The 25,542-nt window shown below is 42.4% G+C and overlaps 1 protein-coding gene across 2 annotated transcripts in view; it reads right to left on the bottom strand.

Annotated features, from left to right (window-relative positions):
- The window catches only part of DOK7 (docking protein 7), a 197,372-nt gene that overhangs the window by 70,967 nt on the left and 100,863 nt on the right, over positions 1 to 25,542 (bottom strand). For both annotated transcript variants that reach the window (XM_077280060.1, XM_077280061.1), the window contains exons 5-7: positions 24,371 to 24,490; positions 16,897 to 16,995; positions 12,957 to 13,783 (exon numbers count right to left, since the gene is read on the bottom strand). In XM_077280060.1, coding sequence (XP_077136175.1) covers positions 12,957 to 13,783; positions 16,897 to 16,995; positions 24,371 to 24,490 — 1,046 coding nt within the window. The remainder of the gene's footprint in view (positions 1 to 12,956; positions 13,784 to 16,896; positions 16,996 to 24,370; positions 24,491 to 25,542) is intronic.

Here is a 25,542-nt window from a genome sequence, read left to right as displayed (position 1 = left end):
AAGCTGCCTGTGTATCCATGTAACCGCTGTAAAGCTGCCATGAGCCTATTGTTTGTTATTTTAGGCCTTTGATAGCCTGTCTGCGGTCCCTACTTTAAATACTCCTCCACTCACCACCAAGCTGCCTGCCCGTGTATCCATGTAACCGCTGTAAAGCTGCCATGAGCCTATTGTTTGTTATTTTAGGCCTTTGATAGCCTGTCTGCGGTCCCTACTTTAAATACTCCTCCACTCACCACCAAGCTGCCTGTGTATCCATTTAACCGCTGTAAAGCTGCCATGAGCCTATTGTTTGTTATTTTAGGCCTTTGATAGCCTGTCTGCGGTCCCTACTTTAAATACTCCTCCACTCACCACCAAGCTGCCTGTGTATCCATTTAACCGCTGTAAAGCTGCCATGAGCCTATTGTTTGTTATTTTAGGCCTTTGATAGCCTGTCTGCGGTCCCTACTTTAAATACTCCTCCACTCATCACCAGCTGCCTGCCCGTGTATCCATGTAACCGCTGTAAAGCTGCCATGAGCCTATTGTTTGTTATTTTAGGCCTTTGATAGCCTGTCTGCGGTCCCTACTTTAAATACTCCTCCACTCACCACCAAGCTGCCTGTGTATCCATGTAACCGATGTAAAACTGCAGTATTTTGCTTATAAAAAAGAAAATACTGGAGAGATATCAAATGCAGACATTTTAACATTAAAAACAAAAACACATACAACAAAAAACTGGTACAGTACAAAAATTGGCCACCAGCTACAAAAACTTTCTCCTGCAAGTAGTTAACTGAAAGGTTTTTTTCCATTGAAAACACAGATATGGCATCCACCGAGTGTTGTCCTGTCGCGTCTTCTTTATATTATTGCCAAGAAGCTGCAACTGAATAAAGCTGAACTTCTACCTTCTGCCTCTTATTAACTGCTTTTTTTTAAAAAAATTGTCCACCAGCTACAAAAACTTTCTCCTGCAAGTAGTTAACTGAAAGGTTTTTTTCCATTGAAAACACAGATATGGCATCCACCGAGTGTTGTCCTGTCGCGTCTTCTTTATATTATTGCCAAGAAGCTGCAACTGAATAAAGCTGAGCTTCTACCTTCTGCCTCTTATTAACTGCTTTTTTTTAAAAAAATTGTCCACCAGCTACAAAAACTTTCTCCTGCAAGTAGTTAACTGAAAGGTTTTTTTCCATTGAAAACACAGATATGGCATCCACCGAGTGTTGTCCTGTCGCGTCTTCTTTATATTATTGCCAAGAAGCTGCAACTGAATAAAGCTGAGCTTCTACCTTCTGCCTCTTATTAACTGCTTTTTTTAAAAAAAATTGTCCACCAGCTACAAAAACTTGCTCCTGCAAGTAGTTAACTGAAAGGTTTTTTTCCATTGAAAACACAGATATGGCATCCACCGAGTGTTGTCCTGTCGCGTCTTCTTTATATTATTGCCAAGAAGCTGCAACTGAATAAAGCTGAGCTTCTACCTTCTGCCTCTTATTAACTGCTTTTTTTTTTAAAAATTGTCCACCAGCTACAAAAACTTGCTCCTGCAAGTAGTTAACTGAAAGGTTTTTTTCCATTGAAAACACAGATATGGCATCCACCGAGTGTTGTCCTGTCGCGTCTTCTTTATATTATTGCCAAGAAGCTGCAACTGAATAAAGCTGAGCTTCTACCTTCTGCCTCTTATTAACTGCTTTTTTTTAAAAAAATTGTCCACCAGCTACAAAAACTTGCTCCTGCAAGTAGTTAACTGAAAGGTTTTTTTCCATTGAAAACACAGATATGGCATCCACCGAGTGTTGTCCTGTCGCGTCTTCTTTATATTATTGCCAAGAAGCTGCAACTGAATAAAGCTGAGCTTCTACCTTCTGCCTCTTATTAACTGCTTTTTTTTTTATAAAATTGGCTGTTCCGGCCTACTAAAGGTGTCTGTCTGCCCCTGCCTGGTGTTGTCCTCAACTGAATAAAGCTGAGCTTCAACCTTCAGTTCCAAATTACCATTTTTAAAAATGCAATTGGCTGTTCCGGCCTACTAAAGGTGTCTGTCTGCCCCTGCCTGGTGTTGTCCTCAACTGAATAAAGCTGAGCTTCAACCTTCAGTTCCAAATTACCATTTTTAAAAATGCAATTGGCTGTTCCGGCCTACTAAAGGTGTCTGTCTGCCCCTGCCTGGTGTTGTCCTCAACTGAATAAAGCTGAGCTTCTACCTTCTGCCCCTTACTAACTGCTGTTTTTTTTAAAAATTGGCTGTTCCGGCCTACTAAAGGTGTCTGTCTGCCCCTGCCTGGTGTTGTCCTCAACTGAATAAAGCTGAGCTTCAACCTTCAGTTCCAAATTACCATTTTTAAAAATGCCATTGGCTGTTCCGGCCTACTAAAGGTGTCTGTCTGCCCCTGCCTGGTGTTGTCCTCAACTGAATAAAGCTGAGCTTCAACCTTCAGTTCCAAATTACCATTTTTAAAAATGCAATTGGCTGTTCCGGCCTACTAAAGGTGTCTGTCTGCCCCTGCCTGGTGTTGTCCTCAACTGAATAAAGCTGAGCTTCTACCTTCTGCCTCTTACTAACTGCTGTTTTTTTTAAAAATTGGCTGTTCCGGCCTACTAAAGGTGAATGTCTGCCCCTGCCTGGTGTTGTCCTCAACTGAATAAAGCTGAGCTTCTACCTTCAGTTCCAAATTACCATTTTTAAAAATGCAATTGGCTGTTCCGGCCTACTAAAGGTGTCTGTCTGCCCCTGCCTGGTGTTGTCCTCAACTGAATAAAGCTGAGCTTCAACCTTCAGTTCCAAATTACCATTTTTAAAAATGCAATTGGCTGTTCCGGCCTACTAAAGGTGTCTGTCTGCCCCTGCCTGGTGTTGTCCTCAACTGAATAAAGCTGAGCTTCTACCTTCTGCCTCTTACTAACTGCTGTTTTTTTAAAAAATTGGCTGTTCCGGCCTACTAAAGGTGTCTGTCTGCCCCTGCCAGGTGTTGTCCTCAACTGAATAAAGCTGAGCTTCAACCTTCAGTTCCAAATTACCATTTTTAAAAATGCCATTGGCTGTTCCGGCCTACTAAAGGTGTCTGTCTGCCCCTGCCTGGTGTTGTCCTCAACTGAATAAAGCTGAGCTTCAACCTTCAGTTCCAAATTACCATTTTTAAAAATGCAATTGGCTGTTCCGGCCTACTAAAGGTGTCTGTCTGCCCCTGCCTGGTGTTGTCCTCAACTGAATAAAGCTGAGCTTCTACCTTCTGCCTCTTACTAACTGCTGTTTTTTTTAAAAATTGGCTGTTCCGGCCTACTAAAGGTGAATGTCTGCCCCTGCCTGGTGTTGTCCTCAACTGAATAAAGCTGAGCTTCTACCTTCAGTTCCAAATTACCATTTTTAAAAATGCAATTGGCTGTTCCGGCCTACTAAAGGTGTCTGTCTGCCCCTGCCTGGTGTTGTCCTCAACTGAATAAAGCTGAGCTTCTACCTTCTGCCTCTTACTAACTGCTGTTTTTTTTAAAAATTGGCTGTTCCGGCCTACTAAAGGTGTCTGTCTGCCCCTGCCAGGTGTTGTCCTCAACTGAATAAAGCTGAGCTTCAACCTTCAGTTCCAAATTACCATTTTTAAAAATGCCATTGGCTGTTCCGGCCTACTAAAGGTGTCTGTCTGCCCCTGCCAGGTGTTGTCCTCAACTGAATAAAGCTGAGCTTCAACCTTCAGTTCCAAATTACCATTTTTAAAAATGCCATTGGCTGTTCCGGCCTACTAAAGGTGTCTGTCTGCCCCTGCCTGGTGTTGTCCTCAACTGAATAAAGCTGAGCTTCAACCTTCAGTTCCAAATTACCATTTTTAAAAATGCAATTGGCTGTTCCGGCCTACTAAAGGTGTCTGTCTGCCCCTGCCTGGTGTTGTCCTCAACTGAATAAAGCTGAGCTTCAACCTTCAGTTCCAAATTACCATTTTTAAAAATGCAATTGGCTGTTCCGGCCTACTAAAGGTGTCTGTCTGCCCCTGCCTGGTGTTGTCCTCAACTGAATAAAGCTGAGCTTCTACCTTCTGCCTCTTACTAACTGCTGTTTTTTTAAAAAATTGGCTGTTCCGGCCTACTAAAGGTGTCTGTCTGCCCCTGCCAGGTGTTGTCCTCAACTGAATAAAGCTGAGCTTCAACCTTCAGTTCCAAATTACCATTTTTAAAAATGCCATTGGCTGTTCCGTGTTATGACCCCAATGGCGAGGGTCTCAGAGGAACGTGGAAGTCTGCAGAATACAAAAATCCAGCTCATAGGGCAGTGGTAACTGGGTTGACCATATATCTACTCCTAACGCCAACACTAGAAGTAGCCGGGGATCATTCCTACGTTGATTCTAGATGACACGCGCCAGCCGGAGAATCTAGCTACCCCTAGTAGAGGAAAACAAAGACCTTTCTTGCCTCCAGAGAAGGGGACCCCAAAGCTGGATAGAAGCCCCCCACAAATAATGACGGTGAGGTAAGAGGAAATGACAAACACAGAAATGAACCAGGTTTAGCACAGAGAGGCCCGCTTACTGATAGCAGAATAAAGAAAGGTAACTTATATGGTCAACAAAAACCCTATCAAAATCCACACTGGAAATTCAAGAACCCCCGAACCGTCTAACGGTCCGGGGGGAGAACACCAGCCCCCTAGAGCTTCCAGCAAAGGTCAGGATACAGATTTGGAACAAGCTGGACAAAAATACAAAACCAAAACAAATAGCAAAAGGCAGACTTAGCTGATATAACTGGAACCAGGATCAGTAGACAAGAGCACAGCAGACTAGCTCTGATAACTACGTTGCCAGGCATTGAACTGAAGGTCCAGGGAGCTTATATAGCAACACCCCTAACTAACGACCCAGGTGCGGATAAAAGGAATGACAGAAAAACCAGAGTCAAAAAACTAGTAACCACTAGAGGGAGCAAAAAGCAAATTCACAACAGTACCCCCCCCTTAGTGAGGGGTCACCGAACCCTCACCACGACCACCAGGGCGATCAGGATGAGCGGCATGAAAGGCACGAACTAAATCGGCCGCATGAACATCAGAGGCGACCACCCAGGAATTATCCTCCTGACCATAGCCCTTCCACTTGACCAGGTACTGAAGCCTCCGCCTGGAGAGGCGAGAATCCAAGATCTTCTCCACCACGTACTCCAACTCGCCCTCAACCAACACCGGAGCAGGAGGCTCAGCAGAAGGAACTACAGGCACAATGTACCGCCGCAACAAGGACCTATGAAATACATTGTGAATAGCAAACGACACAGGAAGATCCAGACGGAAAGATACAGGATTAAGGATTTCCAATATCTTGTAAGGCCCAATAAAACGAGGTTTAAATTTGGGAGAGGAGACCTTCATAGGAACAAAGCGGGAAGAAAGCCATACCAAATCCCCAACGCGTAGTCGGGGACCCACACCGCGGCGGCGGTTGGCAAAGCGCTGAGCCTTCTCCTGTGACAACTTCAAGTTGTCCACCACATGATTCCAGATCTGCTGCAACCTATCCACCACAGAATCCACCCCAGGACAGTCAGAAGGCTCCACATGACCCGAAGAAAAGCGAGGATGGAAACCAGAGTTGCAGAAAAAAGGCGAAACCAAGGTGGCGGAACTAGCCCGATTATTAAGGGCAAACTCAGCCAACGGCAAGAATGTCACCCAATCGTCCTGATCAGCAGAGACAAAACACCTCAAATAAGCCTCCAAAGTCTGATTGGTTCGCTCCGTCTGTCCATTAGTCTGAGGATGGAAAGCAGACGAAAACGACAAATCAATGCCCATCCTACCACAAAAGGATCGCCAGAACCTGGAAACGAACTGGGATCCTCTGTCTGACACAATATTCTCAGGGATGCCGTGCAAACGAACCACGTTCTGGAAAAACACAGGAACCAGATCGGAAGAGGAAGGCAGCTTAGGCAAAGGAACCAAATGGACCATCTTGGAGAAGCGATCACATATCACCCAGATAACGGACATGCCCTGAGATAGCGGAAGATCAGAAATGAAATCCATGGAGATATGTGTCCAAGGTCTCTTCGGGACAGGCAAGGGCAAGAGCAAACCGCTGGCACGAGAACAGCAAGGCTTAGCTCGAGCACAAGTCCCACAGGACTGCACAAATGACCGCACATCCCTTGACAAGGAAGGCCACCAAAAGGACCTGGCCACCAGATCTCTGGTGCCAAAAATTCCCGGGTGACCTGCCAACACCGAGGAATGAACCTCGGAAATGACTCTGCTGGTCCACTTATCCGGGACAAACAGTCTGTCAGGTGGACAAGACTCAGGCCTATCAGCCTGAAATCTCTGCAACACACGTCGCAGATCCGGAGAAATAGCTGACAAGATAACTCCATCTTTAAGAATACCAACAGGATCAGCGACTCCAGGAGCATCAGGCACAAAGCTCCTAGAAAGAGCATCGGCCTTCACATTCTTTGAACCTGGTAAATACGAGACAACAAAATCAAAGCGGGAGAAAAACAATGACCAGCGGGCCTGTCTCGGATTAAGGCGTTTAGCAGACTCGAGATACATCAGATTTTTGTGATCAGTCAAGACCACCACACGATGCTTAGCACCCTCGAGCCAATGACGCCACTCCTCAAATGCCCATTTCATGGCCAACAACTCCCGATTGCCCACATCATAATTTCGCTCGGCAGGCGAAAACTTCCTAGAGAAAAAGGCACAAGGTTTCATAACAGAGCAACCAGGGCCTCTCTGCGACAAAACGGCCCCTGCCCCAATCTCCGAAGCATCCACCTCAACCTGAAAGGGAAGTGAGACGTCAGGCTGGCACAAAACAGGCGCCGAAGTAAACCGGCGTTTCAACTCCTGGAAAGCCTCCACGGCAGCAGGAGCCCAGTTAGCTACATCGGAGCCCTTCTTGGTCATATCCGTCAAAGGTTTCACAATGCTAGAAAAATTAGCGATAAAACGACGGTAGAAGTTAGCGAAGCCCAAGAACTTCTGAAGACTCTTAACTGACGAGGGCTGAGTCCAATCAAGAATAGCTCGGACCTTGACTGGGTCCATCTCCACAGCAGAAGGGGAAAAAATGAACCCCAGAAAGGGAACCTTCTGTACACCAAAGAGACACTTTGAGCCCTTGACAAACAAAGAATTTTCACGCAAAATTTTAAAGACCAACCTGACCTGCTCCACATGCGAATCCCAATTATCAGAAAAAAACAAAATATCATCCAGATAAACAATCAAAAATTTATCCAGATACTTCCGGAAAATGTCATGCATAAAGGACTGAAAAACTGAAGGCGCATTGGAGAGCCCAAAAGGCATCACCAAGTACTCAAAATGACCTTCGGGCGTATTGAATGCGGTTTTCCATTCATCACCTTGCTTAATGCGCACAAGGTTGTACGCACCACGAAGGTCTATCTTGGTGAACCACTTGGCACCCTTAATCCGGGCAAACAAGTCAGACAACAGCGGTAAAGGATACTGAAATTTGACAGTGATCTTATTTAAAAGCCGATAATCAATACAAGGTCTCAAAGATCCGTCCTTTTTTGCCACAAAAAAGAATCCCGCACCAAGAGGGGAAGAAGACGGACGAATATGTCCTTTCTCCAGAGACTCCTTGATATATGAACGCATAGCGGTATGTTCAGGTACCGACAGATTAAACAGTCTTCCCTTAGGAAATTTACTGCCTGGGATCAAATCTATAGCACAGTCACAGTCCCTATGAGGAGGCAGTGCACTGGACTCAGACTCACTGAAGACATCCTGATAATCAGACAAATACTCCGGAACTTCCGAAGGCGTAGAAGAAGCAATAGACACAGGCAGGGAATCCCCATGAATACCACGACAGCCCCAACTTGAGACTGACATAGCCTTCCAGTCCAGGACTGGATTATGGGTCTGTAACCATGGCAGCCCTAAAACAACCAAATCATGCATTTTATGTAAAACCAGGAAACGTATCACCTCGCGGTGTTCAGGAGTCATGCACATGGTAACCTGTGTCCAATACTGCGGTTTATTTGCTGCCAATGGTGTAGCATCAATACCCCTAAGAGGAATAGGATTTTCTAATGGTTCAAGAGTAAAACCACAGCGCTTAGCAAATGAGAGATCCATGAGACTCAGGGCAGCACCTGAATCTACAAACGCCATGACAGGATAAGATGACAGTGAGCAAATCAAAGTTACAGACAGAATAAATTTAGGTTGCAAATTACCAACGGTGACAGGACTAACAACCTTAGCTATACGTTTAGAGCATGCTGAGATAACATGTGTAGAATCACCACAGTAGTAGCACAAGCCATTCCACAAGCTGGACAAAAATACAAAACCAAAACAAATAGCAAAAGGCAGACTTAGCTGATATAACTGGAACCAGGATCAGTAGACAAGAGCACAGCAGACTAGCTCTGATAACTACGTTGCCAGGCATTGAACTGAAGGTCCAGGGAGCTTATATAGCAACACCCCTAACTAACGACCCAGGTGCGGATAAAAGGAATGACAGAAAAACCAGAGTCAAAAAACTAGTAACCACTAGAGGGAGCAAAAAGCAAATTCACAACAGTTCCGGCCTACTAAAGGTGTCTGTCTGCCCCTGCCAGGTGTTGTCCTCAACTGAATAAAGCTGAGCTTCAACCTTCAGTTCCAAATTACCATTTTTAAAAATGCCATTGGCTGTTCCGGCCTACTAAAGGTGTCTGTCTGCCCCTGCCTGGTGTTGTCCTCAACTGAATAAAGCTGAGCTTCAACCTTCAGTTCCAAATTACCATTTTTAAAAATGCAATTGGCTGTTCCGGCCTACTAAAGGTGTCTGTCTGCCCCTGCCTGGTGTTGTCCTCAACTGAATAAAGCTGAGCTTCAACCTTCAGTTCCAAATTACCATTTTTAAAAATGCAATTGGCTGTTCCGGCCTACTAAAGGTGTCTGTCTGCCCCTGCCTGGTGTTGTCCTCAACTGAATAAAGCTGAGCTTCTACCTTCTGCCTCTTACTAACTGCTGTTTTTTTTAAAAATTGGCTGTTCCGGCCTACTAAAGGTGTCTGTCTGCCCCTGCCAGGTGTTGTCCTCAACTGAATAAAGCTGAGCTTCAACCTTCAGTTCCAAATTACCATTTTTAAAAATGCCATTGGCTGTTCCGGCCTACTAAAGGTGTCTGTCTGCCCCTGCCTGGTGTTGTCCTCAACTGAATAAAGCTGAGCTTCAACCTTCAGTTCCAAATTACCATTTTTAAAAATGCAATTGGCTGTTCCGGCCTACTAAAGGTGTCTGTCTGCCCCTGCCTGGTGTTGTCCTCAACTGAATAAAGCTGAGCTTCTACCTTCTGCCTCTTACTAACTGCTGTTTTTTTAAAAAATTGGCTGTTCCGGCCTACTAAAGGTGTCTGTCTGCCCCTGCCTGGTGTTGTCCTCAACTGAATAAAGCTGAGCTTCAACCTTCAGTTCCAAATTACCATTTTTAAAAATGCAATTGGCTGTTCCGGCCTACTAAAGGTGTCTGTCTGCCCCTGCCTGGTGTTGTCCTCAACTGAATAAAGCTGAGCTTCTACCTTCTGCCTCTTACTAACTGCTGTTTTTTTAAAAAATTGGCTGTTCCGGCCTACTAAAGGTGAATGTCTGCCCCTGCCTGGTGTTGTCCTCAACTGAATAAAGCTGAGCTTCTACCTTCAGTTCCAAATTACCATTTTTAAAAATGCCATTGGCTGTTCCGGCCTACTAAAGGTGTCTGTCTGCCCCTGCCTGGTGTTGTCCTCAACTGAATAAAGCTGAGCTTCAACCTTCAGTTCCAAATTACCATTTTTAAAAATGCAATTGGCTGTTCCGGCCTACTAAAGGTGTCTGTCTGCCCCTGCCTGGTGTTGTCCTCAACTGAATAAAGCTGAGCTTCTACCTTCTGCCTCTTACTAACTGCTGTTTTTTTAAAAAATTGGCTGTTCCGGCCTACTAAAGGTGTCTGTCTGCCCCTGCCTGGTGTTGTCCTCAACTGAACAAAGCTGAGCTTCCACATTCTGGCTTTCGCCCTATACTATCAGATATTAAACTGCATTTGGCCTACTAGTGTGGTTAGGCCCTTGAAACAGTGTCTGCTGCTCTTGGGTTTGCTACTCCACTGAACAAAGCAATGCCGCCTGTTTAGTCCTGTTACCAATTTTGAACTGCATTTAGCCTACTTTATTCTTTGGCCCTATATCTGTTTCCTCCTCATCCTGCCCATTGCCCAGCCACTGCTAGATGAGTCTGCTGGTACATTGACCTAGACCACTACATTCCCCTTATACTCTACACAGCCAGAATCTGACCCTGCTGAAAGTAAGGTTCCCCTTCCCGCATGTTATACCACCTTACACAGGGACAGAGAGGAAGGTGCAGATGAAAGTGCAGGTTCCTTCATCAGGTGGGGGGGCATACTCGTTGGCGACGTCACTGGCACAGGGCCCCTCAGAGTACGCAAAAGTGTCGCTGCTGGTGGGAGGCGCCCCCGCCATGCAAACACACATCGCTGTACTTTGAGGGGCCCTGTGCCAGTGCCAATGCGAACGAGTGGGCCCCCCCTGCTTGCTCAGGATCACAGCACTTGCAACGTTGAAATACTTACCTTTCCCTGCAACACCGCCGTGACGTAGTCCGCATTTCCTGGGCCCACGAAAAACTTGAGCCGGCCCTACTCCCCCCACAACTTTTGCCAAATGACCCCCAATTCCCTATGCCCAACTATTATTATAAAGTTAATTAAGATTGACAAGCTTCAGAAACAAGAATGGATGTTTTTGGCATTAAAATGGGCACTGTAGGTGTTTTCCTGGCCTCCACTCACTGCCGACTATGCTTCCCCATTGACTTGCATTGGGTTTCGTGTTTCGGTCGATCCCCGACTTTTAGCGATAATCGGCCGACTGCACTCGACTCGACTCTGGACAAAATCGGGTTTCACAAAACCCGACTCGATCTTAAAAAAATGAAAGTCGCTCAACTCTAGTCACAATGATGCCATTTCATTGCGTTAGCTGCGCACTGCGGAGAGTCAGTGCATCAGAAATTGCAGAAGCAGAGTGCCGGGGGAATGGGAGCAAAGCGAGTATGTGGTGTTTTTTTCATGTGTATGCAATATTTGTATGTATATAGGGGGCTGTTTGGGGCTCATACGGTATATAGGGGGACTTATGCTATAAATAAAAGGCTATGTGCGGCTCATGCTGTATATAAGAGGCTATTTGGGGTACATGCTGTATATAAGATGCTATGTGGGGCACATACTATATACACGGTGCTATGTGGGGCATATGCTGTATATAGGGGGGTACATGGGGCACATGCTGTATATCAGAGGCTACATGGGGCACTTGCTGTATATCAGTGGCTACATTGGGCCCATGCTGTATATCAGATGCTACATTGGGCCCATGCTGTATATCAGATGCTACATAGGGCACATGCTGTATATCAGAGGCTACATGGGGTACTTGCTGTATATCAGAGGCTACATGGGGCACATGCTGTATATCAGAGGCTATGTGGGGCACATGCTGTATATCAGAGGATATGTGAGGCACATGCTGTATATCAGAGGCTATGTGGGGCACATGTTGTATATCAGTGGCTACGTGGGGCACATGCTGTATATCGGAGGCTACGTGGGGCACATATATTCATAATAAAGAAAAAAGGAATGCTGACATCATCAAAATAATACAAATTTATTAATTACATTTAGTGGCTCAATATGACACAGTAAAAAACAGGAGGTAAACAAAGAACAATTCATGTGGTCACCCAGAAAAATATTTGGGATTGAGAGTGCTCAGTGGTTGATACCTTTTAATGGCTAACTGAAAAGATGGTAACAAATTGCAAGCTTTCGAGACTACACAGGTCTCTTCATCAGGCATAGACTAAAACAAAATCTGAAGAATCACATATATACACAACCCAGCACAGAACTGTCATTATAGAAGAGTGATAAACAGTTTCCATAAATATTGAAACAGTTCGTAGATAAGGAGAGAAAGTTTTATTGTCCTCTGATTGGGGTCTGGATCTGTGTTGTGATGCCCCCACAAGGTCTGAAGAGCAAATTCCTTAATTGATGTAAAAAGACATAAATCCATGCGACACATTCATTCCTGCACTAAGTGTGTCAAAGGTTGTCATAAGTTTATACTCCCAGACTCAGATCTTGTGGGGGCATCACAACACAGAACCAGACCCCAATCAGAGGACAATAAAACTTTCTCTCCTTATCTAACTGTTCCAATATTTATGGACACAACTGTTTATCACTCTCCCATAATGACAGTTCTCTGCTGTGTCGTGTATAAATATGTGATTCTTCAGATTTTGTATTAGTTTAGGCATAAGACCCTATTTCCTTGTACGATCAATAGCGCTTCTTGCCCAAGCCCATTATTCCCTCCACATGAATTGTTCTTTGTTTACCGCCTGTTTTTTACTGTGTCATATTGAAGCACTATATGTAATTAATACGTTTATTTTATTTTGATGGTCAGCACTCCATTTTTCTTTATTATGAATATTCATGCATATGTAGTTTCTTCCTACAGACATTTTGGAATATAAATTATCCTGATAGTAAACATGCTAATGGCATTTCTATTTATTTGTTATACTATCGGGCATGACCAACTGCCAAGTGACACATTTACTATAGTGTATGCCAGAAATGTACGCCGGCTTACTGCTGCCGTAGATTTAATTTTGTGGTGCAAATACACAAATATACAAATATATTAATAGACTGGCACATAACATAAATTAGATTTAAGAAAGATCAGTCTTAAAAAAAATACCCCCAATGTCTTTTTACTAGTAATTCTTTACTGGCATGCACACGCATTAACCCCCCCAAAATTATTTATAAGCCCCCCAAATCTGATTTTTGAACCATTCTGTCTGTAACCAAATATTCCAAGCACGGAAACATTATGTATGTGCAAACTTATAATAACTATTTACCTTCAGTCCCCCACATACTGGGCAAGCAGAAAAAAGGGCCCTGGTAATTCCAGGCTGAGGGCTGCAGATTTCACAGGTCTCACTTGTTCCGGCAGCTGCCAAGTCACTTCCTTTTGGTTCCATCCCTTGTGGTTGCCCCTTTGTAGCTGTCCACTTTGGAACAAAATCCACATATGTCTCATCACCTGAGTCTTTGCTTTCTTGCAGTAATGATACAGTTTTTGGGTCAACATGGGGCAGCAACAGCTTAATATCACTGGGGCTTTGAGTTCCTTGTGCCTGGTCCTTTGGTAATGTGGAATCTGAAGTTTTGTGTTGAGGTTCTCTAGCAGCTGCCTGTAAAACACTTCGAGGTGTGTCGTAGAGATGTCTGACAGAGGCAGGAATCTGATATTCAGTCCCTCTGTGTGGATCCGGATGCTGACATGTACATAGATTTTGATCTGTAGCCATGGCCAACGGTAAGCTTATCAGTGACCCAAACTCCTCACCATGGCAAATGTCCAGGCTTTCCGCATAGGAAGAAAAGCTTCCAGAATAGGAAGAGTGACTACCAGTAGCTATCCCACTGTCAGAAGAGCTTTGACGGCCGATCTCCTGCAAGTGTCTAGATGGAGTCGGCTTAGGAGGTGGCTTGGATGCACGAAGGGCTTCAGCATAAGCTTTATCTTCTCCAAGATGAATGCCCTTTGCTGCTGCCATACCATGACTTTCAGCTGAAGTGCTGGCCGAAGAAGAAGGATCTGCCCAGATGGTCAACCTGCTTCCAGCACTGGCATCTGAATGGCTGGTGTCCGAAGAGGAACTGGACAAACTTTTGTCATCTCCTGCAATAAAATCAAACTTTTTGTTTAACTTGATTATTCTCAGCACATACAGTTGAATAGAATGAATTATTTCAGGGGAAAATGATTTATTAACGTCCTAAGCTCAGTCAAGACTAGAGTTAAGTGAATTTTTAAAAATTCGGTTCCCATTACGATTGGCGGCAAATATTGTATTTTCAATATTTGCCAAACACAGACGAACGTCATTGGAGTCAATGGGAGTAGAAATGACCGAATATGTTCGGAATCGATCGTCAAACGTAAATTCGGCACGAATAGGGAACCAATATGGCACGAATATGGCAAGTTCAAATTCGGTGACCGGTTCCGAACATATTCGCTCAACTCTAGTCAAGATCAACAGTAGGCACTGTTCATTTACATGAAGCAATCAGGGTATAAAACAGATTAAAATGAATTGCAAGCCAACTATTGCTGGTATTAGATCACCGAATACGAATTAAAGCTTTACATTACAATTTTTCAAAGTTTTAGTGAATGGAATGCCACCTTTTCAGATATAACTATTATGCATTAGTAGGTGGCCTGTGCACATAAATGTGGTGTAATATTGAACTGAAGTCTAATAACTATGGACAGGCTCATAATACTATCCACATGACTTTCTGATTTCTTTTTATTCCATTTTTTTTGGGTGGTGAAGTGATGAAAAATCAGCAATTCTACCATTACAATATTTTTTTCATTTTAGAATGTACCATATGGGATGAATACTACGATTTTTAATTAGCTTGGAAATTTATATTCTATAAGTAGGAGGGACATTGCAGTATGTTGTGCAAGTGATCTAATATTTGCAAAATACCGCACTCCATTATTTATTCCATCCATCGACTGGTTTTCATAGGAGTTCAGACATGGAGTCACAGCAGTTAGACAGCTAGCTCTGATCACAGCCGTTAGGCTCGTATGCAGGCTATGTGAGCTCCTGAACAAGCTTTGTACATGCATTATACACATCTTTTTGTGCCTGTACAATGGATTTGGCCAATGGAAATTTGGTCTGTGTGGGCTCCGACACTGGCTCAGATTTCCCTTACCTGTAGTTTAAGCAGGGAGCCTGCTATTGGTATTAATAACACTTAATGGCACTGAGCAGCTTGCAATGTATTGAAATAACTGCAAGCTTGAGAAGAAAACCAATTAAACAATTTTACTGAAAACTAATAACAGAAAATTAAATTTTTTGCACAGTAAAAAAAAAGAGTGCAAAGGAGTCAATAGCCTTTAAGTCTACAATATCAATATCGAAGGAACTACTATGGTCAGTGCCATAGTAATAAGAATTCACATCCCACATATGCATTACTATTCTCTCTATTTACGGTTCCACACGGAGTCAGACAACTGCTATATGCTTGTTAGCAACCCTCTACGACATCCAATAAATGCAGTGTATCGGCAGGGGAATAAAATATGGGATTTATTCTAAGCCCTCAGCATAAACAGGAGGTTATGGGTATTTTTGAAATATTCATTTAACTCCTGTAGCATAGGGATATAATGGATATTCCCCGATAATGAATATGATGTAGAATATATAAATGAGGCAGGCGCGGTAATCTCTAATTACAAGGACCGAATCTCTATTATGCTGCTGTTGATTCCTCTGAGACTTGCTGTAATTCTCTGCATGTTGGAAAGTTGTTCTTGTAATGCTGGATCATGAATTTAATTTATTGTGTCAGTATAATAGGAATATTTTAATTATACATATAATTTTGTGCATAGATATGATCTGCACAGTATAAAAAAAAACACAATTTGTCTATTGTTACTTGTTTTTCACTTTGTTCATGATGTGCAGACAGTAATGGTCTACTTGTAGAATGATTTAAAGGGGGTTCTCCAATATTTATTTATTGATGGTGAGCCGATATTATGTGATCTGTAAGGGGCCTGACCTCCACTAATTATGTGACTGCAGACTTGTGAATCCTTACAGCGTGCTCACTGCGCGCTGTAAGGATCCTCTGGTGCCGGGAATGAGCGGTCATGTAGTATGCAATCTGAATACTTCTGGCCACATTCCAACTAGATGTATGTGGCCTCGCTCAATACACTTGCATTAAGCGAGGCCACGCATTTTTCACATGAATCATTGCCAATTAGACTCCATGCCAAGCTCATTAAGAAAAGCCAATCTCCCTCCATGGTCACATCAAACAAGTATGATTCGGCCAGCCAAACCTAGCTCTATACTGAAAGGCTTGTTAAAAAGGTTGAACATTGATTGAATCAATACCTACCTCCAATAGATGGCGCTAGTGGAATCATTTTCTTTCCTACTGGGATGAAGTTCATTTACATACTTTTCCCTATGGAGTATTACTTTAGTGGTGCTAGGATAGATGGCCATTTTATGCCCAACTTTTTGATGGTGATTCATAGCCACGAATGGAGAGTTTGCAGCTACATTCAGACCCATGATGCCCCCTTAACACTTCATAATATTAACACTTGGTAGCGTCACGATTCCACCACTCACAGTGTCCTAAGGATGCTGTGAGTGACAGCCCAACTACATAATCAGAGACAGGGGTGTACTGGGCTTTCAGTATTGTGAGTGACATCCCAGCTGCCCAATCTGGCCGAGCTTACAGTTTTCACTTATTCAGGTGATTACCTGGCTATTTACCTGGCTGGCAATGGTCAGACCATTGCCAGTCGTTGCCTTGATCAGTGGTGTATTGCTCTGTGCTCTGTGTTCTGATATTCTGATCTTTGTTGCTAGACCTTGGATTTGCCTTTTTGACTACTCGTTTGTATTACCCCTTTTGCTTTTGACGCACTCTGACCTTAGTTGCCTGACCCCGGACCTTGCTTTGACTATTTGTTTGTCTTATCTCTTTGTCTTTGATTAACTCTCCTGGCATTTGACCTCTGACTCCTTGACTTCCCCGCACCACGACTAGTCTGTGAAAAGTGACTCAGCGTCAAAGGTAGAGGTTATTTTGTATTACCAAGCAGTTTCCAACAACACCTCTGCACAATGTAGTACAAAATTGCCCATAAAAGTCAATGAACATTTCAATAAAGGTCTGCGACATCAGGAGCGGTTTACACATTTTGCATTATATCCTGTACCTTACCTCCCATGCTATGATGAGACAGCAGGCTGAGTCGTTTCTCCAGCTGTAGGGTCTCATGTGCCACCCTTTCTTCCATATAAGCAGGGTTTAAATTTGGATCTTTAAAGGAAAAAAAAAGTTGCAATAATTTGTAAGTATAATTAATTGGCGCAATCTATGTATCTCAATTTTGGAATTGAATTTCCAAATTTATTAGCAGATCTGCCCTTTAGTTCTACTGAGTGGGCAACTGCACGAATACAAACTTCCTATGGCTGCCCAACCCCCCTGACTACAGGTTGTTGATTGTAGTCAGCTGATGATGCCCCACCATTACACTTCTATACAATGGTCAATCAACTTTTCCTAAAGTACGCAGATCTTAAAGTTCATTATTTCTGTAGTAGGTAACTAATCCGGGACTGAAAATTCCTGAATAGGAGAACTGCTAATAAAATATGAGCTATATGGAGATTGTTTTGTCAAATATTACATAATCCTAAACCACAACTCCTATTACAGCCTTACACACAGTCATGCAAATGTGAACAGAGGAGAACACCCATGAAAAAAGCATCACATAAGTATCATACTTAACCTATAATATTTGTGAGCAGTATGTCATTTTGCTTTATTATTTATATTGCTATGGTTTATTAGTAATAGTAACATTATTAGTAGGTGTGTTTTTGTACTATTGTTGTTGTAGCTTCTCCCTCTCTCTTCTACATATATTTGGGTAATATCAAAAGGTCACACTCTGATTTCTGACCAGATATTTAAATAATTTATTAGAACTGATCTTATATTTATGTTTCTTTTGCTCTATTATAGTTAGTATTGAAAAACTCTGGTTATTTTCCTTCTTTCCTCATCTGTAGAGTTCTTCGACTTCTACCCATTTACACTTTTCTATTTACTTGGAGGGAGATAGGTTATATCTCCATAGTATGTATATATATATATATTAGTGATTTTTTTCTCAGTATTTCCGAGTTCTCAGGGATTTAGTTTATGTCGTCGCAGCTGCATGATTTGTGGCTGCTAGACAGCTTGAATACATGTGGGGGTTGCCTGTTTGTTAGAGAATTCTCATATGTATTCAAGCTGTCTAGCAGTCGCAAATCATGCAGCTGCGACAACATAATAAACTAAGTCCCCGAGCACGCCCAAAATACTCGGGGGACACACGAGCATACTCTGGGAAACCCAAGCAATGAGTATACTCACTCATCACTAATATATATATCTATATTTATAGATATATATATATATTTTTTTATTTATTTATTTGTATTTATATAGTGGAAATTCTGAGACTTTGCAGAAACTCTGTTTTTGTTCTTTTAATTGGTTTTAATATCCATCTGTGTGTCTTTTGCTCACCATGATTATTTAATAAAGCTTTATACTTTATAGTATTCAGGTTGACCGTTCTATTATATGGGTACTGGTGTTCTTTCACACCAAAAGTATTTTTATTTTTCCTTATATACTTTTTTGGTGGGAGTCTAGCCCAGTATCATATCTGTCTGGTGTTTTTTTTTCCTAACAACAATAATAGTTAGTAATAATCTATTATTATTATTACTACTACTACTACTACTACTACTACTACTAATAATAATAATAATAATAACAATAATAGTAGTGGTAGTAATAATAATAATAATGTTGTTATTATTATTGTTATTATTATTATATTTTGTTAGCATTGATAGATAATTAAAACAAGGAAGAGTTTCATGTTTAACTTTTTATTATTATTATTATTATTATTATTATTACTCAAGTTACTAAATAGAGGAGGAAGTTTAGGTATGATTATTGTTATTATTAGGAGGGGAATGATCATTTCATATATTAATATTATTTTGTTATTATTATTACTTTTAGCAGCTGTATTAGTAGTATTATTAGTTATTGGTTTTACAGCTGTTATAACTTTTATTTATTACTATTCTATTAATTAATATTACTAGTAGTAGTATTAGTAGAAGTATTAATGTCATACATTAGTTTTATTTATCAGGAATAGGAAGAGTAATTTCCTGAGATACCTTTGTAATAATTACGATGATAAGGATAATTACTTTTAGTAGCAGTATAAGTAGTAGTAATATCTATTGGTATTATTGATGTTATAATTGTTTACAGATTTGTTACTATTCAATTAATTATTGGCAGTAGTAATTTAATATATAAATTATTATTGTCATCATTATGTTAAGTGACAGTTTAGGGACAAGGAGTATTAATACTTTTTGTATTATTATTATTAGTTTTTGCTGATTATTATTCTTATTATTCTTATTATTCTTAATAATAATAATAATAATAAAACAGTGATTATTAGTTCGGGCAATAAACCTTTCTATGACATTCTAAATATAAGGAAGAATAAATGTAATTAAAACTGGTTTGTGCATTGAGCACTATATATAGCAGGTGGTAATTCTTCCTGAATGTTCCGTTCTTCATTTATTTACTTTGCACGCCCCCCGCCTGTCCCATGTGCAACCTTACACCCTTTAGGACAGTGAGACTCCAGTATACAGTGTATATAGATATGTATATTTATAATTGGCTCTGCAGTGCATTCTCGGGAACTCAGTAATAACACATGGGATATAGTTCTCATACAAGATATCAAATTACCTCTTGTACGTCAATGTTTTTAGTAGAATTTTTTACAAAATAGACTTTAAAAAAAGCAAAGGACATAGTGGTGGTCCATGGTCCCTGTAGGACAATAATCCTTATGTTCTCTCCATAATGTATGTCTTTCAATAAGCCACGTGATGTTCTTCATTCATGGGGGCCTCCGGTTGCCACCGTCAGACATAATTCTTTTACAGAGCCAATGATGGAAAATTGCAAGACACTGCAAGAAATAACTGGTTTGCATAATATTTCTGGACTTAAAGGGCTTGTCTGGCCTTGGGGCTCAAGTCTACAGTTACACTATGTGACTGGGACTTGTGAATCTTCACAGCATGCACCATCAGGATTCTCCAGTACCACCGGCGGGAGTGGGCAGTCATGTGACCGCAAGTATTTCCATACCCCTGGGCGCATTCGGACTAGACGTGTCCAGCTTTGCTCCATTCACTTGTATTGAGCTAGGTAGTGCATGTCTAGTCAGCACTAGAAGGCAGAGGGGGTGCAGCTACGCTACTGCATGTCCATACAGTTAAACTCGAACTCCCTGCAAACCGCCACCCGGCCACTATAAGGCCCGTGAGTGTGGGGGGGGGCGCGGGGTTCCACTCTACATCTGACATCACTGACGCAGACACTGACAACAGGGACGATGATGCCACTAAATGGTGCCCGCTGTTCTGAGATGTGACGGCACTCAGAGCAGCGGGGAAATGAGGAGAGGTGAGTATTGTATTTTTTTATTTTAAATGGCGAGTGCATTATATTGTATAGAGGCCTGTGGGGAGTGTGTTATTCTATATAGAGGTCTATTGTAAGGGAATTATACTATAGAGGCCTATGGGGAGGGCATTATACTATATAGAGGCCTATGCGTAGTGCATTATGCTATATAGAGGCCTATGGGGACTGCATTATCTATATATATAATTGTCTAAGGGTTTTTCCGTCTGTCTGTCTGTCTGTCTGTCTGTCTGTCTGTCCTGGAAATCCCGCGTCTCTGATTGGTCGAGGCCGCTAGGCGACGGGCACAGTATCGATGTAGATGTCATAATGGTTGCCATGGCGACGATGATGTCCTAAAGGTTGCCTCGACCAATCAACGACGGGCACAGTCTGCCGCGAATTCTGGAATCATCATTGTCCATATACTACGGGGACATGCATATTCTAGAATACCCGATGCGTTAGAATCGGGCCACAATCTAGTACTATATAAAGGCCTATGGAGAGTGCATTGCTATATAGAGGTCTATGGGAAGTGCATAAGGGGAGGCCTAAGGGGAGTGCAGTATGCTATATAGAGGCCATTGGGGACAGCATTACCACAATCTAGTACTATATAAAGGCCTAAGGGGAGTGCAGTATACCATATGGAAGCCTCAGGGGAGTGCATTATATGATATAAAGGCCTATGGGAGTTCATCTATATATATAATTGTCTAAGGGTTTTTCCGTCTGTCTGTCTGTCTGTCTGTCTGTCTGTCTGTCCTGGAAATCCTGGCCTGGCGGCCTCGACCAATCAGAGACGGGCACAGCATGGCGACGATGATGTCATAATGGAAATCCCACGTCTCTGACCAATCAGCGACGGGCACAGTATAGACGTAGATGTCATAATGGTTGCCATGGCAACGATGATGTCATAAAGGTTGCCTCGACCAATCAGCGACGGGCACAGTCTGTCGCGAATTCTGGAATCATCATTGTCCATATACTACGGGGACATGCATATTCTAGAATACCCGATGCGTTAGAATCGGGCCGCAGTCTAGTTATACTATATATAGGCATATGGGGAGTCAATTATCTATATATATAATTGTCTAAGGGTTTTTCCGTCTGTCTGTCTTTCTGTCTGTCTGTCTGTCCTGGAAATCCCGCGTCTCTGATTGGTCAAGGCCGCCAGGCCTCGACCAATCAGCGACGGGCACAGCATGGCGACGATGATGTCATAATGGAAATCCCGCTATATATATAATTGTCTAAGGGTTTTTCCGTCTGTCTGTCTTTCTGTCTGTCTGTCTGTCTGTCTGTCCTGGTAATCCCGCGTCTCTGATTGGTCGAGGCCGCCAGGCCTCGACCAATCAGCGAGGGGCACAGCATGGCGACGATGATGTCATAATGGAAATCGCGCGTCTCTGATTGGTCGAGGCCGCCAGGCCTCGACCAATCAGCGACGGGCACAGTATCGACGTAGATGTCATAATGGTTGCCATGGCGACGATGATGTCATAAAGGTTGCCTCGACCAACCAGCGACGGGCACAGTCTGCCGCGAATTCTGGAATCATAATTTGTCCATATACTACGGGGACATGCATATTCTAGAATACCCGATGCGTTAGAATCGGGCCACAATCTAGTACTATATAAAGGCCTATGGAGAGTGCATTGCTATATAGAGGTCTATGGGAAGTGCATAAGGGGAGGCCTAAGGGGAGTGCAGTATGCTATATAGAGGCCATTGGGGACAGCATTATATGATATAGAGGTCAATGGGGAGTGTATTATACTATATGGAGGCCTAAGGAGAGTGAATTATACTATATGGAGGCCTAAGGCGAGTGAATTATACTATATGGAGGTCTATGGAGAGTGCATTATGCTATATGGAGTCCTATGGGGAGTGCTTTATGCTATATGTAGGCCTATGAGGAGTGCATTATATTATATGAAGGACTATGGGGAGTGCATTATATTATATAGAGGCATATGAAGAGTGCAATATACTATATGGAGAACTATGAGGAGTGCATTATACTGCATGGAGGCCTAAGGGGAGTGCATTATACTATATAGAGTTCTATGGGAAATGCATTATACTACATAGAGGCCTATGGGGAATGCCTTCTAGTGCATAGAGGCCTTTGGAGAGTGTATTATACTTTATAGAAGCCTATGGGGATTGCATTATACTATACAGAGGCCTTTGGTGAGTGCATTATACTATATAGAGGCCTATGGGGAGTGCATTATACTATATGAAGGACTATGGGAGTGCATTATATTATATAGAGGCCTATGGGGAGTGCAGTTTACTATAGGAGGACTATGGGGTGCATTATACTATATGGAGGCTATTTAGTGGGCCATCATACAGTGTGGGAGCTAATGTGGTTCTTTGTACAGTGCAGTGGCCATCATACAGTATTAGAGCCATCAAACAGTTTGGGGGCTACTAAGTGGTAAGTATACTGTGTGGGGGTATGAAACAATGCTGGGGTCATTATACTGTTTATAGGAGAGCATCATTCCGTGTAGAGGGTAGCTGTAAAGGGGGAGACTATGGTCATTATTATAAGTGAGCACTTACTGTTATAGGTTTTGTTTTACCATACAGAGGGTACACAGTACACCACAGCAGGTTAACTAATAGGGAGAAATATGACAGCAGTGGTTCAGTATTGGGGCATCAGTAGGATGAGGAGTTTGTGCAGCTTGGAGATAGATGGGGCCGTTTTGGAAATGTGACAAGTCAAATGTGACTTTGGTGCAATCTCTGTAGCAGAGTCCTGGCTGGAAGAAGTTGTCATGTCGGTCTGGGTCAGATGGAGTAGAAATAACGTCAGCCGTAAGTTACTATACATAACTGTACTGTAATCTCCTATATGTTCTGCAGCAATGGTATCTACCACTATACAGTATGATCACCACATGGCAATATCAGTGTTGGTCTTGGTATAGAATTTTTTTTTAATAACAGCCCTGTCATCTGCTGAGGTTCTCCTAAATCCACTATTAGGGTGTGCCACCTTAGATGTAATTAGATGGCCTCTCAGACGTTTAGTGACCCTGTGAACAAAAACCCTAGCTAAGCCTCTGGTCAGCATGTGTGTCACAAGGAGGTTTAACTCAAACATCTCCAACTGTCATGGCGGCGTTGGGTCTGTGGATTACACAGGTCTAGAAAGGCCTTGTGACTCCATAGATAGCTATGGTCACCACAAAGTGACTCTGGCGTTGACTTCTAGAGCTGCAACTCCTAGGCAGGTTAGAAGGCGTTAAATATTTGCTGGACTCAGCTTGATTGCCTGTGGTCACATGCTGCATGAGAACAAGTCATGTCTGTTCTTTCCATATTTAGCTCCCTCCACTGTTCAGGTAATGGCAGCAATAGTTCTCTATCCGGGTTTGGAGAGTTGGACACATCCTGGTAATTAGGTGTTATGTCTAAAGCTATTTCCCTGAGAGAGTGTTGTGTGATTGTGCTTCTGTTTCTGGCCTGTCTGCCTTGTTTTGTATTCCCATACACCGCACAGACTAGTGCTGCTTAGGAGCATAGGAAGGAATGAGGACCAGGCATCTCCACCTTCAGGGGTCATCCTGGGACAGGGATAGCCAGGGAATCCTAGCCTGAGGGTCAGTGTAGGTGCACATCTATTATCCTACAGTCACACCGTGACAAGGTGACTGCATGTCTGCTGATCCTGGGAACAGAGAATCCTGACAGTGCGCACTGTGCACTCTGTGAGAATTCACAGGTCTGCAGTCACATAGAGTGACTGCAGACTTGTACCTCAAGTGGACTGGACAACCCCTTTAAGGGCTATGAACACTTTTTAGTGCATATTTTAATTTAGAGCACATATTTTTGGCTATAAAGCATCTATTTGCAGAAGGGTTTTAATTCAAATTGTTGCTTCATTTGACTTCTGTAGCTTCCACTTGGTGCACGAAAAATCACAGACATGTGAATGACCCCATAGACTATCACAGGTATGAGGGCTGTCTGTGAAAACTCGAATAGCACTCGTATCAGAACATCAGATGCGAGAATGAGGCCTTGCAAAGTGCATACATTAGTCCAACATTGTCATATTTCTAATATTAACCTGGCAGCACTGGGCGGAGACCGAATGGACCTTTTGTTGGAGAGATGCCACGGACGATACAGTCAAATAGGAAACTGATCTGGTCTCCTTCTGTGCAGGAGAGGAAAAATACACCGGCCCCTGTGAAGAAAATCCCGTAAAAAAATGATTAATGATTTATTTATCTGGAAATTATTTGATCAGAATTTTCACTGTTAACATTTCTAATTCTCGAAGAACTGTCAGCTGTGGTTGACCCAAAACCTTTGTCTCTCGTTACTCCTTAAATGTCTTTATTACAACAGATCTACGTTATTATATAGACACGTTACCTCCGCTTCAATTACTGTTTCAGTAGATACTTGAATTCCCTATTATGCAACAATTCTGTGATATCATTCTTCTTAACGCTGCAATATATTGTTCTTCTGTTATCGCTCCTGGAAACTTATGAATAATTAGGAACTTGGTGATACAAGTATGGGGGCATGTCCCTACACAGTGTGCCACTGTCCAGCCAGGAACCTGATGGTATCAAAGCTTGATAGGAAACCCCCTTTCGACAAAGAAAATTATAAATCGATTTATTCATAAAATTCTAAGAATGAAGAATGAATCTAACTAAAAAAGGCTATATAGAATTATTAATAGGGATTACGTGAATGACATACAGCTGAAGTCCATTTTTTTTGTAAAAAGTAAATACAGTGTTTAAGAGGGGTGGTTTAACATCAGACGTCATGATGACCTGGAAGAAGCGTGACAAATACAGACTCCATATTTATCTGTGTTACATCTTGTGACCATGTATTGTGCAATTAAGCTACTTGTAACGTCAGTGATTAGTGCCATATTATCTTAAAGAGAATCTGTCAAAGATTTTTTCTACCTCATCTGAGATCAGCCTGATGTAGGCAAAGAGAAGCTGTATCACTAGATTTAGCATGAAGCAGAGCTGAGAAAGCTAACCCCGCCCACACCAGGCTCTGTATATACACTGTCCATAGATAGTAAGCTGCCTATCACAGGAGGGGGCGTGTCGGTCCAGGGCTCATACAGCCAGCTAGTCACAGCAATGATAAGCTACTGGTGCTAAAATATTCATTGTAGGCAAAAAAAACAACTCAGAGTTTGATAAGAGAGGAATCGCTGAAATCCGTGTTTTAACCCCTACCTCATGCTGTCTTCAGATT

The sequence above is a fragment of the Ranitomeya variabilis genome, chromosome 1 (genome assembly GCF_051348905.1).
Source record: "Ranitomeya variabilis isolate aRanVar5 chromosome 1, aRanVar5.hap1, whole genome shotgun sequence".
NCBI classification, from domain to species: Eukaryota; Metazoa; Chordata; class Amphibia; order Anura; family Dendrobatidae; genus Ranitomeya; species Ranitomeya variabilis.
This window is presented reverse-complemented; position numbering and strand designations above follow the sequence as displayed.